At 42.6% G+C, this 15,612-nt stretch overlaps 1 protein-coding gene across 1 annotated transcript; it reads right to left on the bottom strand.

Moving 5' to 3' along the window:
• Nucleotides 1–7,424: 7,424 nt before the first annotated feature.
• LOC128827507 (claw keratin-like) lies at nucleotides 7,425–8,062 on the bottom strand. The gene has a single exon (XM_054011425.1). It carries the CDS (start codon nucleotides 8,060–8,062, stop codon nucleotides 7,532–7,534), a length of 531 nt encoding a protein of 176 aa, XP_053867400.1. The 3' UTR covers nucleotides 7,425–7,531.
• Between the last annotated feature and the right edge of the window lie 7,550 nt (nucleotides 8,063–15,612).

The raw sequence follows: 15,612 nt of genomic DNA, 5'->3' as shown, positions 1-15,612 counted from the left end.
CATCCTGACTCTGCTTACATCCATATACAAGGGAAACAAAGCTACTTTGGTGGCTCAGAAACATGAACTGAGTACTAGAATGACATCTGAGACCTTGACATGCAGTTTTAAAGTGAAACTAATCTTTAATTTTGGAACATCTAATCCCAGTAAAAAGTTATTACTACTATAATAATACATCTCTTTGGACGTATAAAGCTTAATGAGTGTTTGTGAAATGCTTTGAAATGCTTACATCAGAGTACGCTTCAGACCATCCACCATGAAAGTTATAATTATATCTGTTTGATACACAGGTATATTAAGGTCAAGGTCAGACAGGGAGTGATTGGCAGAGTCAGAAAAAATCTGCTGTAGTTGGGAGTACTCATTCCAAACACTAACTTCAATCTCCTGAACCATTCATAGCTTCCAAATACATCACTAACCTGAGTATAACTCTTTGAAAGGCTCATTCTGGATTTTTTTTATTTTGTTTTGATAATTGTTTAGAATTGGTGCCACAAGTGGAGGTCCAATCTTAGGTTAGTTTTGAATCCCCGTAAAGTGAACTTCTTCCCTTGGCAGATGTCCATCACAAAGGCCTATGCTCCACTACCGTCCCTGCTAAGACCTAGTTCGAAAGTTTCAAGATGGACTAAAGTTGTCCATAGACATCGTACTATCTCCCTGACAAAGGGGGAATTTCAGACAAAGTCCCGACAAGAAACATACTGAGGCAATGGAATGATTCCCATTGATTGCAAAGGGAATTGAATCTGACCCGTTGGGGATGGAGGTGGTGAGAATGCAAAAAAATGGCTCCCTTCTTCCTACCGGGTACAAAATGCACTGCCCAATGCCCCTAACTACAACCAGCATGAATTGAAAGAACCAAACTGGATTCCTCTTCATGGCAGCCAATTGTACTATTGATACAGCTCTGAATCACCTTGACATGCATTCTCATGGCAGCTCCAAGGAAGTCAGAGGAATGACACAAGGAATGCAGTTGGCTCATTTAATTTTTAGGTGAAAGAAAGCTGAAAAATGGAACGTCACACCCTTTGAGGCTGAGATTAGCCCAATAATCCCAAACCCCGAGGAAAACAGCTCCATCAAAACAAGGATTTAGCAAGGCAGTCAAGTTTGTTTGGTAACTAATTAGGACCTCCTCCACAAAAGGCATCGCAGATCCTCCAGGCAGTCCAACAAACTGTATAAAAGCGCTCACAATTCAGGGCTCTTCTCCAGACTTCATCTCCTTGTTGAACTAGGTACGACCAATTTGATTCCATCTCTTTCTAACCATAGAGATGTGTCAGTAGGTTCCATTTTCATTTAAGACTGAATCTTGCACAAACGTTCTGTGATATTTATCTGGGATGAGAGAGTTTATTCATAATTATCTTGTGCACTTATTCATTTTCAGGTGCTTATGGATTCACAATCTTAAGCTAAAGGGGGGATATAAGGATCCGCATATGTAATTGGGAAACATCAGGGCTGGCGCAACCCATTAGGTAGGGGGGCGGCATTTCAGGGCGGGACCTTCCGCCGCCTAGGGTGGCAGAAAAGCTGGCGGCGCTCCTGGGAAACATATTTCATAATAATTGGAAATAGAATTAGGGTATAATTTTAGAAAGTCCCTTATCAATTTTTCAGTTAGCTATCTTAGGAGCAAACTTTCCCTGCTTAGTCCACACAGGGCAAATTCAGTAGTCTTCTACTTTACTGTGAAGCACATCTTACTCTTCACTATTGGAGACAGGAGAATGGAGGAAGCTGACACTTAGTGCGATCCAGTCTAGCAATTCTTACATGTTTATGAACAGAAATACTCATTTGAGATGCTTCTCCTCAGATTGTGTAATTTAGTGTTGCTCCATGGAAGTCAGTGGACCTGAATCAATTTGTCTCAGCTGAGGATTTTTTCCTTAGTGATTCATTTGGAGAAAATAAAAGTTTGTTCATTCATCAGCAAGTAATGGTGATTCCAAAGGTTTGGAAAACCAAAGAGCTACGCTATAACACTGGACAGAACTATTTGCCATACAGAGGTTAATTCCTCAAAGCAAAGGATGTGATTACTATTATCCCAGCCATGTTCTCTTTGAGAAATGTCTATAATGGACAAAGAATCCCAGCTGTCCATCAAAGAAATAGCTTTAAGAGGGTTTCAAAGGGACCGGTTGGGAGGGAAGTTTAGTGGGAGAGGACAAGAGGTGTAGAAAGTGGAAATAGGAACAAATAATAACCATAAACATAGGGACTAAGTCCACCCCTCCTCTCTCTCTCGTGCTGCACATAAACCTCATTATAATGGTAACCGACCTTTGAGAACTTACTTCCACTGACACTTGTACCTTCTCTTTACTCTATTCCCTGTTGTGTGTTTCAGGTTTATCTCCATCACAGTAAGATGTCTTGCTCCAGCCTGTGCTATCCAGAATGCGGGGTGGCCCGGCCCAGTCCAGTTTCTGGCAGCTGCAATGATCAGTGCATTAGGCAGTGCGCTGATTCCAAAGTGCTGATCAAACCATCACCGGTTGTTGTGACCCTCCCAGGACCAATTCTCAGCACTTTCCCTCAGCAAAGTGGAGTGGGAGCAATAGGAGCACCTGTGGTTGGACCCAGCTACAGGGGATCATTCAGTTTGGGGGGACTGTATGGCTCTGGAAGCTGTTATGGAGGGTTGTACAGTTATGGGAGCCTTTACGGTTATGGGGGATTGGGTGGTTACATTGGGTGGTTATGGGGGATTAGGTCGTTATGGGGGATTATGTGATTACGGGGGATATGGCCGTAGGTATCATGGTGGATACTGTGGACCATGTTAATCTGAACAGGAATATCCATGGAATAAAGGAGAATAGGCCCTACATGTTCTGTCCTTTCCACCAATATGTACCTTAAGCATCTTGTGACGAACTGGGACTGTTCTTAATGTGGTCTTTGAATGCTAAGTGGGGAGTGTTGGCCTGGGAAGGCAGGGGAGTTTGGCTAGGATGGTCTGCATTGGGGGATGGGAGACTGGCCTTGAGGAAGGATGCCTGAGCATGTAACCTGAGAACCCAGGAAGGTTGGAGGTTAGGTGACACCTTTGCCCGGGAAACTGAATAAAGGCTGGGGGAGGAGACGCTGGGGAGAGTGAGAGTTTCAGGAGCTGGCTGGTGTAATGGAGGGGAACCCAGATGGGACTCTGATCGCCCAATGGGGTTGTGGTGCCTCTGGGACCCCAAGATGGACCTAATTCGGGGGGGGTCCTGTTGTCTGTGCCTGCAAGACCTGTCTTGGACTGTGTTCCTGTCGTCTAAATAAACCTTCTGCTTTACTGGCTGGCTGAGAGTCATGGTGAATCGCAGGAAGCCGGGGGTGTAGGGCCTTGTGTCCCCCCGCACTCCGTGACACATCTCACTTTGAATTTTGCTACAACTGATATATAATGGAGAAGCTGCATAGTTCTCTGCCTTTGTTATGCTTTTTTTAATTCCCAACCAACTGGGACTTAAAATGGTTCTGCTCTTGTATTATTTCTTCCTGTAACTGTGTACTGCAAATTTCATTCGCATTAAAAACTATAATGCTTCATAATAGCAGTCTTCTGGTTCTCCTTGTTCCTCCCTTCTTGTTTAAAAATCATGGCAGATGAAATTCATTCCTGTGGAGAAGGCAGCACCAGGCACATCTCAAGTTACAACTTTGAAAGCCATGGAGTGAATCCAGCCCTTGAAGTGGTCTATAGCATTATGGAAGCCCTCCACACAGAGCAGGAGTTGTTTCTTGCATTACCCGGTTTAGCAAAAAGTATTTTCCTGAAAAGATTTATACAGATTGTCACTTTAAGAATGTACAATTTCCTTTGGTTTCAAGAAGAACAATCAGATGGTTCATGGTTCATAATAGGGTTAAAAAAAATCTAGATAAATTCATGGAGGATCGGTCCATCAATGGGTATGAGCCAGGATGGACAGGCATGGTGTCCCTAGCCTCTGTTTGCCAGAAGCTGGGAATGAGTCACAGGGTGTCATAACTATAAAGGGAAGGGTAACAGCCGTCCTGTGTACAATACTATAAAATCCCTCCTGGCCAGAAACACCAAAATCCTTTTACCTGTAAAGGGTTAAGAAGCTCAGGTAACCTGGCTGACACCTGACCCAAAGGACCAATAAGGGGACAAGATACTTTCAAATCTTGGTGGGGGGAAGGCTTTTGTTTGTGTGCTCTTTGTTTTGGGGGTTATTCACTCTTGGGACTAAGAGGGACCAGACATCAATCCATGCTCTCCAAATCTTTCTGAACAAGTCTCTCATATTTCAAACTTGTAAGTAACATCCAGGCAAGGTGTGTTAGTTTTATCTTTGTTTCCTCAACTTGTAAATGTTCCTTTTGCTAGAGGGTTTATCTCTGTTTGCTGTAACTTTAAACCTAAGGCTAGAGGATGTTCCTCTGGGCTCTTTGAATCTGATTACCCTGTAAAGTTATTTTCCATCCTGATTTTACAGAGATAATTTTTAACCTTTCTTTCTTTAATTAAAAGCCTTCTTTTTAAGAATCTAATTGATTTTTCCTTATTTTAAAATCCAAGGGGGTTGGATCTGGACTCACCAGAAATTGGTGGGGGGTGGGGAAAGGAGGGGGAATGGTTAATTTCTCCTTGTTTTAAGATCCAAGGGTTTGGATTGGTGTTCACCAGGAAATTGGTGGAGAAGTCTCTCACGGCTACCCAGGGAAGGGTTATAGTACGTGGGAGGGAGATATTCTGGGGGGAGATTGACAGAGTTTCCCAAATAACTCATAAATAATTTGGGTGGTGACAGCAAAACAAAATCTAAGCCGGTAGTTAAGCTTAGAGGTTCTCATGCAGGTCCCCACATCTGTACCCTAGAGTTCAGAGTGGGGAAGGAGCCTTGACACAGGAGATGGATCACTCGGTGATTCCCTGTTCTGTTCATTCCCTCTGGGGCACCTGGCACTGGCCAGGGCCAGCGCCAGCTTTTTGGCTGCCCCAAGCGGCAGAAAAAAAAAAAGAAAAGAAAAAGCCGATCGGTGGCACTTTGGCGGCAGCTCAATCGCGCTGCTTCAGTCTTTGGCGGCAGCAATTCGGAGGTGGGTCCTTTGCTCCCTCTCTTCCTCTTTGGCAGCACTTCGGCGACAGCTCAAAGAGGAGGAGAGGGACCTGGACTTGCCGGACGTGCTGCCCCAATCACGAACGCACTGCCGCCCCTTTCGATTGGCCGCCCCAGGCACCTGCTTCCTTCGCTGGTGCCTGGAGCCGGCCCTGTCACTGGCCACGGTCGGAAGAAAGGATACTGGGCTAGACAGACCTTTAGTCTGACCCAGTAGGGCCATTCTTATGTTTTTATGGTAAGCATCTGTGTGAGTCATTGCATGATAACAGCCCAGTTTTTCATAAGGAAAAGAAAATTGGCCAGAAAATTGCTTGGTTAATACAGGGTTGACTCTTGCCCCACCCCCTGGAATGGGTAAAGGAACTTTCAAGATAGGCTGCCTTCGCTTCTAAACCACTTTGAAAGTTCAGCTGTTCACTAGAAAGCTCTTCTCAACCTAACTCCACAAGTAACCTCGCTGTTCTATGGAGCTTGCCTTCCTCAGGCTCTCGGCGTTTGAGCTGTAATCATTCATACAGACAAACACTGGGAAAATTTTATTAACCTGGCCATTTGAGATAGATGCATTATCTTTAGGCCTTTGACCAAACAAGTCCCTGTTTCCATCGCTATCGCTACTCCAGGTGAAAAGGATGAATGTTCAAAGCAATGTATCTCTGGCATGTCAATTTGCAATCATTTTGAATAATAAACTCTCAAACAGAAACTCTGCTGAAACTTAATTATGGAGTCAGCAGCCCTCTTTCAGAATAATTCTCCCTTTTCCAGGACATTCATCTCTTTTCCTCTGCTGGGACCTCCAGTGACATGCTCTACTTAGCATCCATCTAGAAAGCAGTCTTTTATAACAACCTATTTGGGGTGTAAATTCAACCAAGTCTGCTTCTTGACACCAAATCTGCACTCACGTTGCCATGCTGGAGCTGAGCTGACAAGATCTAAAGCAATGGGCAAAGGGGCAGAAATAGTTCAGCTTCATATTGAGATTTTGAATTTCAGTGCTCCATTAAAACTCAATTAAATTCATCTTCTTCTCATTCTTGGCCTTGATGTGTTCATCAGCTGGACAGCAGCGATCTCCACTCCTCGGTAAAATGACTAGACCAATAGTTGATTTCATAGGGATGTTGCAAACACGCCTGAAGGAGTCCATTTTGCTTATATAAACAAATAAGACTAAAGACATCTGGAGCAGTTAGAAATCTCATGTGTGATATGAATTAATGCACAGACCATTAATTCAGTATAAGAATCTAATGGTTTTCGAGGTAGCGGCTGCTCAGTGCATTCCACGTTGCCACTCTTAGATAATGTCCGCTGGATGTATCAATACATTATTCTTCCAAATTTTTGTGGCTCTCAGTTATCAGAAGATGAACATTTTCCACTAATCAAATTTTTGATTTGATGACACAAAAGGAAAAATTATCCAGACCATCCTGGCTCTTCAAGAACATTCCATAATACTCACATAGTGAGGGGAGATTTAGCCATCTGGCAACAGGTTTTATTGAAGAGCAATACAACCCTACTCTTCAATATCAGACCACAATGATGGACTCCTCCTTGGAATGGAAGAACACAGGCATTGCTCCAGCAGATCAGGTGATTGGTCTTTTTGAAATCGAAGGAAATATTTACATTCTTAAATTGAAAATATGTGTAAGTGTTAGCAGGAAAAGACTTTTTGCTAAACAGATAATGCAAGGAAGAACTCCACCCCTGTGCAGAGGGCCTCCATAATGCTATGAACCACTTAAAGTGCATTATTCTCCTATCACTCTATGCCTTCAGAAGTTGCGACTTGAGAAGTGCCTGGTGCTGCCTGCTCGAAAGGGATGAATTTCATCCAGCACAATTTTTAAACAAGGAGGGAGGAACAAGGAAATCCAGAAGATTAATATTATAATGCAGCATAGTTTTTAATGAGAATGACATTTGCAATACACAGTTACAGAAAGAAATAAAACAGAGCAGAAAGGATGTATTTCAAGTATTTCCAGACGGGCTGCAATCACCCGCTTCCTTGGGATGCATTTGAGGCAAGATGTTCTTTTTCCTTTGCTGCAGGTACAGAGTTGGACAAACAAATTAAAGTGATAATAAATACAACTGATGCCTGTCTTAAGGCCCCTGTTTCCTTCACACTGTGGGGTTAGTGCAAACAGCTTGAGTGCAATTCAGAATGAGTCCACATGTGACTAGGAGAATAAGCACGTGGTTGGGAATGCATTGGCAGAAAGAGTTTATAAGCATAACATTAGCAGTCAGTCTATGAGACAAAGGGGCTGAAAAGACATAGTTTGCATTGAATTCAAGTGGAGCCATGCCTGCCCAGCACTTCTGAAATCTCTGTCTGAATCTCTAGCTTGTTGTTCATTTCCTGGTCTTTTCTTTTACCATTGATATTCCTGCAGGGTTTAACATGGTGTACAGCTTCCACTCAGGTACCTATGGCAAGATACCCCGGAACCGCATGCTCCCCCATAACCATAACCTCCCCCATAACCTCCTCCGTAACCACACAGTCCACCATAACGGCCCCCATAACCACTCAATCCCCCGTAACCATAATGGCCCCCGTAACCACACAATCCCCCATAACCTCCCCCATAACCACTCAATCCCCCATAACCATAATGGCCCCCGTAACCACCTAATCCCCCATAACCATACAATCCTCCGTAATGGCCTCCATAGCCGTTCAATCCCCCCAAACCGAATGAGCCCCCGTAGCCTGCTCCGACCACAGGTGCTCCAACGGCTCCCACTTCACTCTGCTGAGGGAAATTGCTGAGAATTGGTCCTGGGATGGTTACAACAACCGGTGATGGTGTGATGATGACTTCAGAGTCAGGGCACTGCCTAACGCACGGCTCGTTGCAGCTGCCAGAAACTGGACTGGGTCGGGCCACCCCGCATTCTGGATAGCACAGGCTAGAGCAAGACATCTTTCTGTGATGGAGGTAAACCTGAAACACACAACAGGGAATAGAGTAAAGAAAAGGTACAAGTGTCACTGGAAAAAAGGATTCAAACCTCAGTTACTATAGTAGTGAGGTCTACGTGGGGCCCGAGAGAGAGAGGAGGAGTGCACTTAGACCCTATATTTGTGGCTATGTTTTTGTTCCTATTTCCTATTTCTATGCCTTTTATCCACTCCCACTAAACTTTACCTCCCAATTGTCCCCTTTGAAACCTTTTTTAATTTGAAGGATACCTGGTATGCTGTGTCCATTATAGACATTTCTCAAAGAGAACATGGCTGGGATAATGCTGATCTTTTCCTTTCCTTTGAGGATTCAACCTCTGCATGCAAACCCGTTGAGTCCAGTGTCAGAGTGTGGCTCTTTGGTTTTCTAAACCTTGGGAGTCACCAATACTTGCTAATGAAGGAACAGAAATTTTTCCTTTCTCCAAATAAATCACTAAGGACAAGGTCCTCAGACCTTGTACTCTGGTAAAATGGCTTCCATGGAGCGAGAATAAATTACACCATCTGAGGAAAGGCATCTTTAATGGGTATTTCTGTTCATAAGAATGTAGGAATTGCTAGACTGGCTCATGGCTCCAATAGTGAGGAGTAACAGCTACTTCAGAATAAAGAAGACCCCTGAAATGCCTATTTATGGACGAAGGTGGCAAAGTTTCTTGCTAATCTATCCAAGCTAAAAATGGCTAAGGGACTTTCTTATGTTACTTTAAAGATTTAAATACCCTAATTCTATATTCAGTTAATAGGAAATATGTTTCCCGGTTGAATATGGTGCTCCTATAAATCCCCAACTTTGGCTTCAAATAACTACACAAGATAATTATGGAACAACACTGTCATTCCTGATAAAAATCACAGAGATAACATGCAAGATTGAGTCTTAAATGAAAATGGACCCTACTGTGCTAGCTCTTGGGTTAGAAAGAGAATGAGTCGAATCGAACTTACCCAGTTCACCGAGAGGATGAAGTCCAAAGAAGCCTTTAGAAGAGACCTGAGCCATGAATGCTTTTATACAGTTTCTAGGACTGCCTGGAGGATTTGTGATGCGTCTCTTACAGGAGGTCCCAATTAGTTACCAAACAAACTTGATTGCCTCGCTAAATCCTCCTTTTGAACATGCTGTTGTCTCAGGGTTTGGGATTATTGGGATAATCCTAATAATGCACGTTGCAGTCTGCATTCGTTGTGTCATTCCACTGACTTTCTTGGTGGTGGAATGAGAATGCATGTCAAGGTGATTCAGGACTGCATCAGTAGCACAACTGGCTGTCATGAGCAGATATCCCCTTTCAGTTCATACAGGTCATTGTTAGGGGCACTGGACATTTCATTATAAACTTGCTAGGAAGCAGAGAGCTATTTTTCTGCATTCTCACGACCTCCATCCCCATCTCAGATCCAATTCCCTTTGTAATCAATCGGAAATATTTAATTGCCTTCAGTCTCAAATTCACCCTTTGGCAGGGGGATAGAACAATTCCTATGGAAAACTTTAGTTCTACTTTAAACTTTCAACCTACATCTTAGCAAGGACTTAAGTATAGTACGAGCCTTTGTGATGACCCTCTGCCCAGGAGTGAATTTCACTCTACAGTGATCAAAATTTGACCTAGCATTGGACCTCCACTTGTGTCACCAATGCTGTCTCAAAGGGATGCCTAGAATTGATTTACTTATCGATCAAGGGAAAGGACGGTAGGGAGTGAAAGGAAGCCGTCCTCTTCTATAGAAAGGTTTTGAGTTAAGCTGTGGAACTTGTACTCCCTCAGAAACCGTCTCTCTGTGACTGAGCTGACAAGAAACTGAGGTCTTGCAAGATAATGCAGCTGACGAAGCCTGGAAGAAGCCCAGGAGAGGTTGAAATCATGGATTCTTGGTACAGGAGGAGAGTGCTGTGGGATGAGATATATTCCAGGCTAGCTTAGAGAGAATCTTGTGTGGAGTGCATCTATCTGAGCATACTTGGCACGTTCACCACAACTGCTCAGATGCAATGTACAGTGAAGTCAATGGGAAACATCAGCTACTGCATCTCCGTTCATGAGCAGCCAAGGGAACTGGATCCTGTAAGAGAATTCAGCTTGTAAAGAAAAGGAAGAAGCACAAAACAGACAGAGTTGAGGAGTACTTCTTCAGTGGTCAACTTTCTGTGAGATGAGATTGGATTAATTCCAAGTCTGACCAACCTGGGGCATTCTGCAGAAAGCTCTTCAGCAGTCATTGGAATGTTCTGTAAAGTACAAAATACATCCCCAATGCCATTTCTTCTAACCTCAGATGTGTCAATGCCTTCCCTCAATTGACGTGTATGGAATTGTGCTGATGTACCCTGGCTCAGCATCTGCCCCTTAAGGTTTACAAAGGAATGTTTCTTAAAGAAAGGGAAATGAAAAGCACACTGAGGTGAAGGATACATTGGGAGCATATGGCAGAGTCTGAAATAAATCCCAATGATAGGCAACATGCTCACCGTGGCTTCTCTGTTATGCTGGACATTTACCATTTTAGGCTTCCAAATATCCCATTGCAGCATCAGTGAAGTCAGTTGAATTCAATATGGAGAGTTTTATTCCTCTACAAGACATGAACAAGCTTGAAATGTACACTCTTTGGACAATTATTATCCTCATGTATAAAGAAGGCTATGTTAAAGAGACGACTTACCCTGTACCTCATTTCACAAATCTGAAAGAATTCATTACCATTGGGTCACTTTGACCCATGAGAGAGATGTGTTTCCAAGGAGGACAGAAAAAGTAGCACACACACTCAGTTGGCGACTTCGTCCCAATGGGTGAAATGCCTTAAAGCAAGTTTTTGAAGCTTGAATTATACATTGGGATTTACAATGTTATCATACTCATGGAAAAGAAATTAACCGACTTGTAATTTCTTTGGAGAAATATTGTAATAATGTATAAAGGAGATACAGGTAAAGTGGACCAAAATTAGCCAGGTTTTTTATCGTTGATGCTTAGATCCAAGGATGCACACATTCTTTAACAAGACATATTACTAACCTTATCTTCTAAAAGACTGTAACAGGGATGAAGCATGTGCTTAGCCTGTGGTGGGAGGAGTCAGAAGTATTGGGTTGTATTTCTGTTTCTGCAGCTCACACCTTTGCAACCTTCACCTCAATGAGCTTCTTTTTTCTATACCTATAAAACTGGGATAGTAAGATTGTTAAGACTGTAAATTGTTCAGCGTTCTTAGAACTCAATATATCAAAGCATCTGAGAACACTCATTGGTGTTTCATAAATGCAATTGTATTCTTAAAATATTATTAAATCATTTTGGGATTAGATGCCTCTGCATTGACTAATACAATCACGTAAAAAACTAGAGGTCAAGATCTCTCATCTCATTCTTTTAATAAGGACATGATTTAAAGCCACAGGATTTGGGGATGTTTCATTTTCATTCTAATGTAATTTTGCATTTGGTATTTTTAAATTATTTTTATAGGAAAAGGAAGGTGCTCTCTTGATGTAAATCAGCACAATTGCTTCATCTTCAAAGCGATTCAGGGCCTGAAAATCAAAGGAAGATATTTTTGCCTTCTTCACGGATACAGAAGGCACTCCTGGAAATACAGTTTAGGCTTAAAACACGATTCCAGTTCTTGCAGGATTGTTTTCTGCAACATGGCCTATAGCTGGTCAGATTTTATGTCATATCTCATCCCACAGCATTCTCCTCCTTTACCAAGACTCCATGATTTCAACCTCTCCTGGGCTTCTTCCAGGCTTCGTCAGCTGCATTATCTTGCAAGACCTCAGTTTCTTGTCAGCTCGGTCACAGAGAGACGGTTTCTGAGGGAGTACAACTTTCACAGCTTAACGCAAAACCTTTCTGTAGAAGACCACTGCTTCCTTTCACTCCTTACCGTCCCTTCCCTTGACCCTTAAGTAAATCAACTCTAGGCATCCCTCTGAGACAGCATTGGTGACAGAAGTGGAGGTCCAATGCTAGGTCAGATTTGAATAACTGTAGAGTGAAATTCACTCCCAGGCAGAGGGTCATCACAAAGGCTCGTACTATACTTAAGTCCTTGCTAAGATGTAGTTTGAAAGTTTAAAGTAGAACTAAAGTTTTCCATAGGTATTGTTCTATCCCCCTGCCAAAGGGTGAATTTGAGACTCAAGGCCATTGGATCTGAGATAGGGATGGAGGTTGTGAGAATGCAGAAATATAGATCTTCTTTGGACTTCATCCCCTTGGTGAACTAGGTAAGTCCGATTCCATTCACTCTCTTTCTAACCCAAAGGCTGTCACAGTAGGGTCCATTTTTCATTTAAGACTCAATCTTGCACATTCTCTCTGTGATTTTTAACAGCGAATAGGGTGTTCTTCCATAATTATCTTGTGTCGTTATTTGAAGCCAGATTTGGGAATTTTAGGAGCACCATATGCAACCGGGAAACATATTTCCTATTAACTGAATATAGAATTAGGGCATTTAATTCTTTAAAGTAACATTAGAAAGTCCCTTTGCCATTTTTAGCTTGGATAGATTAGGAAGAAACTTTGCCACCTTCGTCCATAAATGGGCAATTTAGGGGTTTTCTTTATTCTGAAGTAGCTGTTACTCCTCACTATTGGAGCCAGGAGAATTATTAAGGTGACAACTGGTGTGATCCAGTCTAGCAATTCCTACATTCTTATGAAGAGAAATACCCATTGAAGATGCTTTTCCTCAGATGGCATGATTTATTGTTGCTCCATGGAAGCCATTTTACCAGAGTACAAGGTCTGAGGATCTTGTCCTTAATGATTTATTTGGAGAAAGGAAAAGTTTCTGTTCCTTCATTAGCCAGTATTGGTGACTCCCAAGGTTTAGAAAACCAAAGAGCCACACTCTGACACTGGACACAACGGGTTTGCATGCAGAGGTTGAATCCTCAAAGGAAAGGAAACGATGAGCATTATCCCAGCCATGTTCTCTTTGAGAAATGTCTATAATGGACACAGCATATCAGGTATCCTTCAAAGAAATAATGACACTTATTCCAGGTGGTGACAGGTCATTCAGAGGGTTTCAAAGGGGACAATTGGGAGGTAGGTTTGGTGAGATTGGATAAGAGGCAAAGAAAAAGGAAATAGGAACAAAAACATAGCCACAAATATAGGGTCTAAGTCCTCTCCTCCTCTCTCTCTCGGGTCCCACGTAGACCTCACTATTATAGTAACTGAGGTTTGAGTTCTTTCTTCCACTGTCATTGGTACCTTTTCTTTACTCTAGTCCCTGTTGTGTGTTTCAGGTTTATCTCCATCACAGAAAGATGTCTTGTTCCAGCCGGTGCTATCCAGAATGCGGGGTGGCCCGTACCAGTCCAGTTTCTGACAGCTGCAACGAGCTGTGCATTAGGCAGTGTCCTGACTCTGAAGTCATCATCAGACCATCACCGGTTGTCGTAACCATCCCAGGACAAATTCTTAGCAATTTCCCCTATGGAGGCCATTACGGAAGATTGTATGGTTATGGGGGATTAGGTGGTTACGGGGGCCATTATGGTTACGGGGGATTGAGTGGTTACGAGGGCCATTATGGTGGACTGTGTGATTAGGGGGGAAGTTACGGTTACGGGGGAGCATGCGGTTCTAGGGTATCTTGCCAATTGACAGACTTGTAATTCCTTTGGAGAGTGTTGTCCTCAAGTATAAAGAAGAAACAATTAATGTGAATCAAACATTAGTCATTTTTTTATCGTGGATGCTTAGATCCAAGGATGCACACACTATTTAACAAGACCTGTTACTAATGTTGTCTTGTAATAGAGTCTAACAGGGATGAACCTCGAGCTTGAACTGTGGTAGGGAGGATCAGAACTATTGGGTTCAAAGCACTTCGTAAACATTCATTGGTGTTTCACACATAAAAAAGGTTGTATTCTTAGAAGATTAGTAAATTGTTCCTGGGATTAGACGCCTGTGCAATGAGTAATAGAGTCACTTAAAAAAAAATAGAGGCCAAGGTCTCTCATGTCATTCCTTTAATCAGGTCACGATTCAAAGCCAAAGAATTTGGGGATATTTTATTTTCATTCTAATGTAATTTTACATTTGGTGTATTTATAGGAAAATGGAGGTGCTCTCCTGGTGTTAATCAGCACAGTTGCTTTAAATTGAAAGAAGTTCAGGGTCTTAAAGTCAAAGGAAGACATTTCTGCGTTCTTCCCTGGATACAGAATGTACTCCTAGAGATATATTTTACACTTAAAACAACATTGTGGTTCTTGCAGGAATGGTTTATGCAACATAACCTATGGCTGGTCGGACTCTATGTCAAATCACAGCCAACAGCCCTTTCCTCCTTCACCCATAATCCATGATTTCCATCTCTCCTGTGCTTCTTCCAGGCCTTAGTCAGCTGCATTATCTTGCAAGACCTCAGTTTCTTGTCAGCTCAGTCATAGAGAGATGGTTTTTAACAGAGTACAAATTCAACCATTTAACTCAAAAGCTTTCTAGAAAAGAGCAGAGCTTCCTTTAACTCCCCACTATCCCTTCCATTGACCCATGAGCAAATCTGGTCTAGGCAACCCTTTGAGATAACATTGGTGACCCAAGTGGATGTCCAATGTTAGATAATGGTTTAATCACTCTAAGGTGAAATTCACCTCTGGGCAGAGGGCCATCACAAAGGCCCACGCTCCACTGAAGTCCCTGCTAAGATATAGTTTGCTAGTTTAAAGTGGGGCTAAAGTTGTCCATAGGCATCGTACTATCCCTCTGCCAAAAGTTGAATCTGAGACTTAAGGTCACGACAGGAAAAGACTCTGAAGGCAATGGAATGATTCTGATTGTTTTCCGAGGGAATCAGATCTCACCCGTTGGGGATGGAGCTTTTTGGAAGACAGAAAAATAGCTCTTTGCTTCATAGCAAGTTTATAATGAGCTGTCCAATGCCCCTAACAATAACCCGCATGAACTGAAAGGACCAAAGTGGATTTCTGCTCATGACAGCCAGTTGTGCTCCTGATGCAATTCTAAATCACCTCGACATGCATTCTCATTGCACCACCAAGAAAGTCATTGGAATGATACTTGGAACGCAGATTGCAACGTGCATGTCACTCCCTTTGAGGCTGAGAAGGCATGTAGTCTTACCACAAACCATGTGATTGGTCCTTTTGAAATCAAAGGAAATATTTACATTCTTAAAGGGAAAATCTGTGTAAGTCTTATCAGGAAAAGACTTTTTGCTAAACAGATAATGCAAGGAAGAACTCCACCCCCGTGCAAAGGGCCTGAATAATGTTATGAACCATTCTATGGGCTTTATTCTCCTATCACTCCATGCGTTCGAAAGTTGCAGCTTGAGAGGTGTCTGGTACTGCCGGCTCTACAGGGATGAATTTTCTCCAGCAAGATTTTTAAACTAGGAGGAAGGAACAAGGAAAACCAGATGACCGATATTATGATGCAGCATAGTTTTTAATATGAATGATATTTGCAATACACAGTTACAGAAAGAAATAATACAGAGCAGAAAGGA

Source organism: Malaclemys terrapin, chromosome 21 (genome assembly GCF_027887155.1).
Source record: "Malaclemys terrapin pileata isolate rMalTer1 chromosome 21, rMalTer1.hap1, whole genome shotgun sequence".
Taxonomy (NCBI): Eukaryota; Metazoa; Chordata; order Testudines; family Emydidae; genus Malaclemys; species Malaclemys terrapin.
Note: the sequence above shows the minus strand (reverse complement) of the source record. Positions and strands in the feature narration are given on the sequence as shown.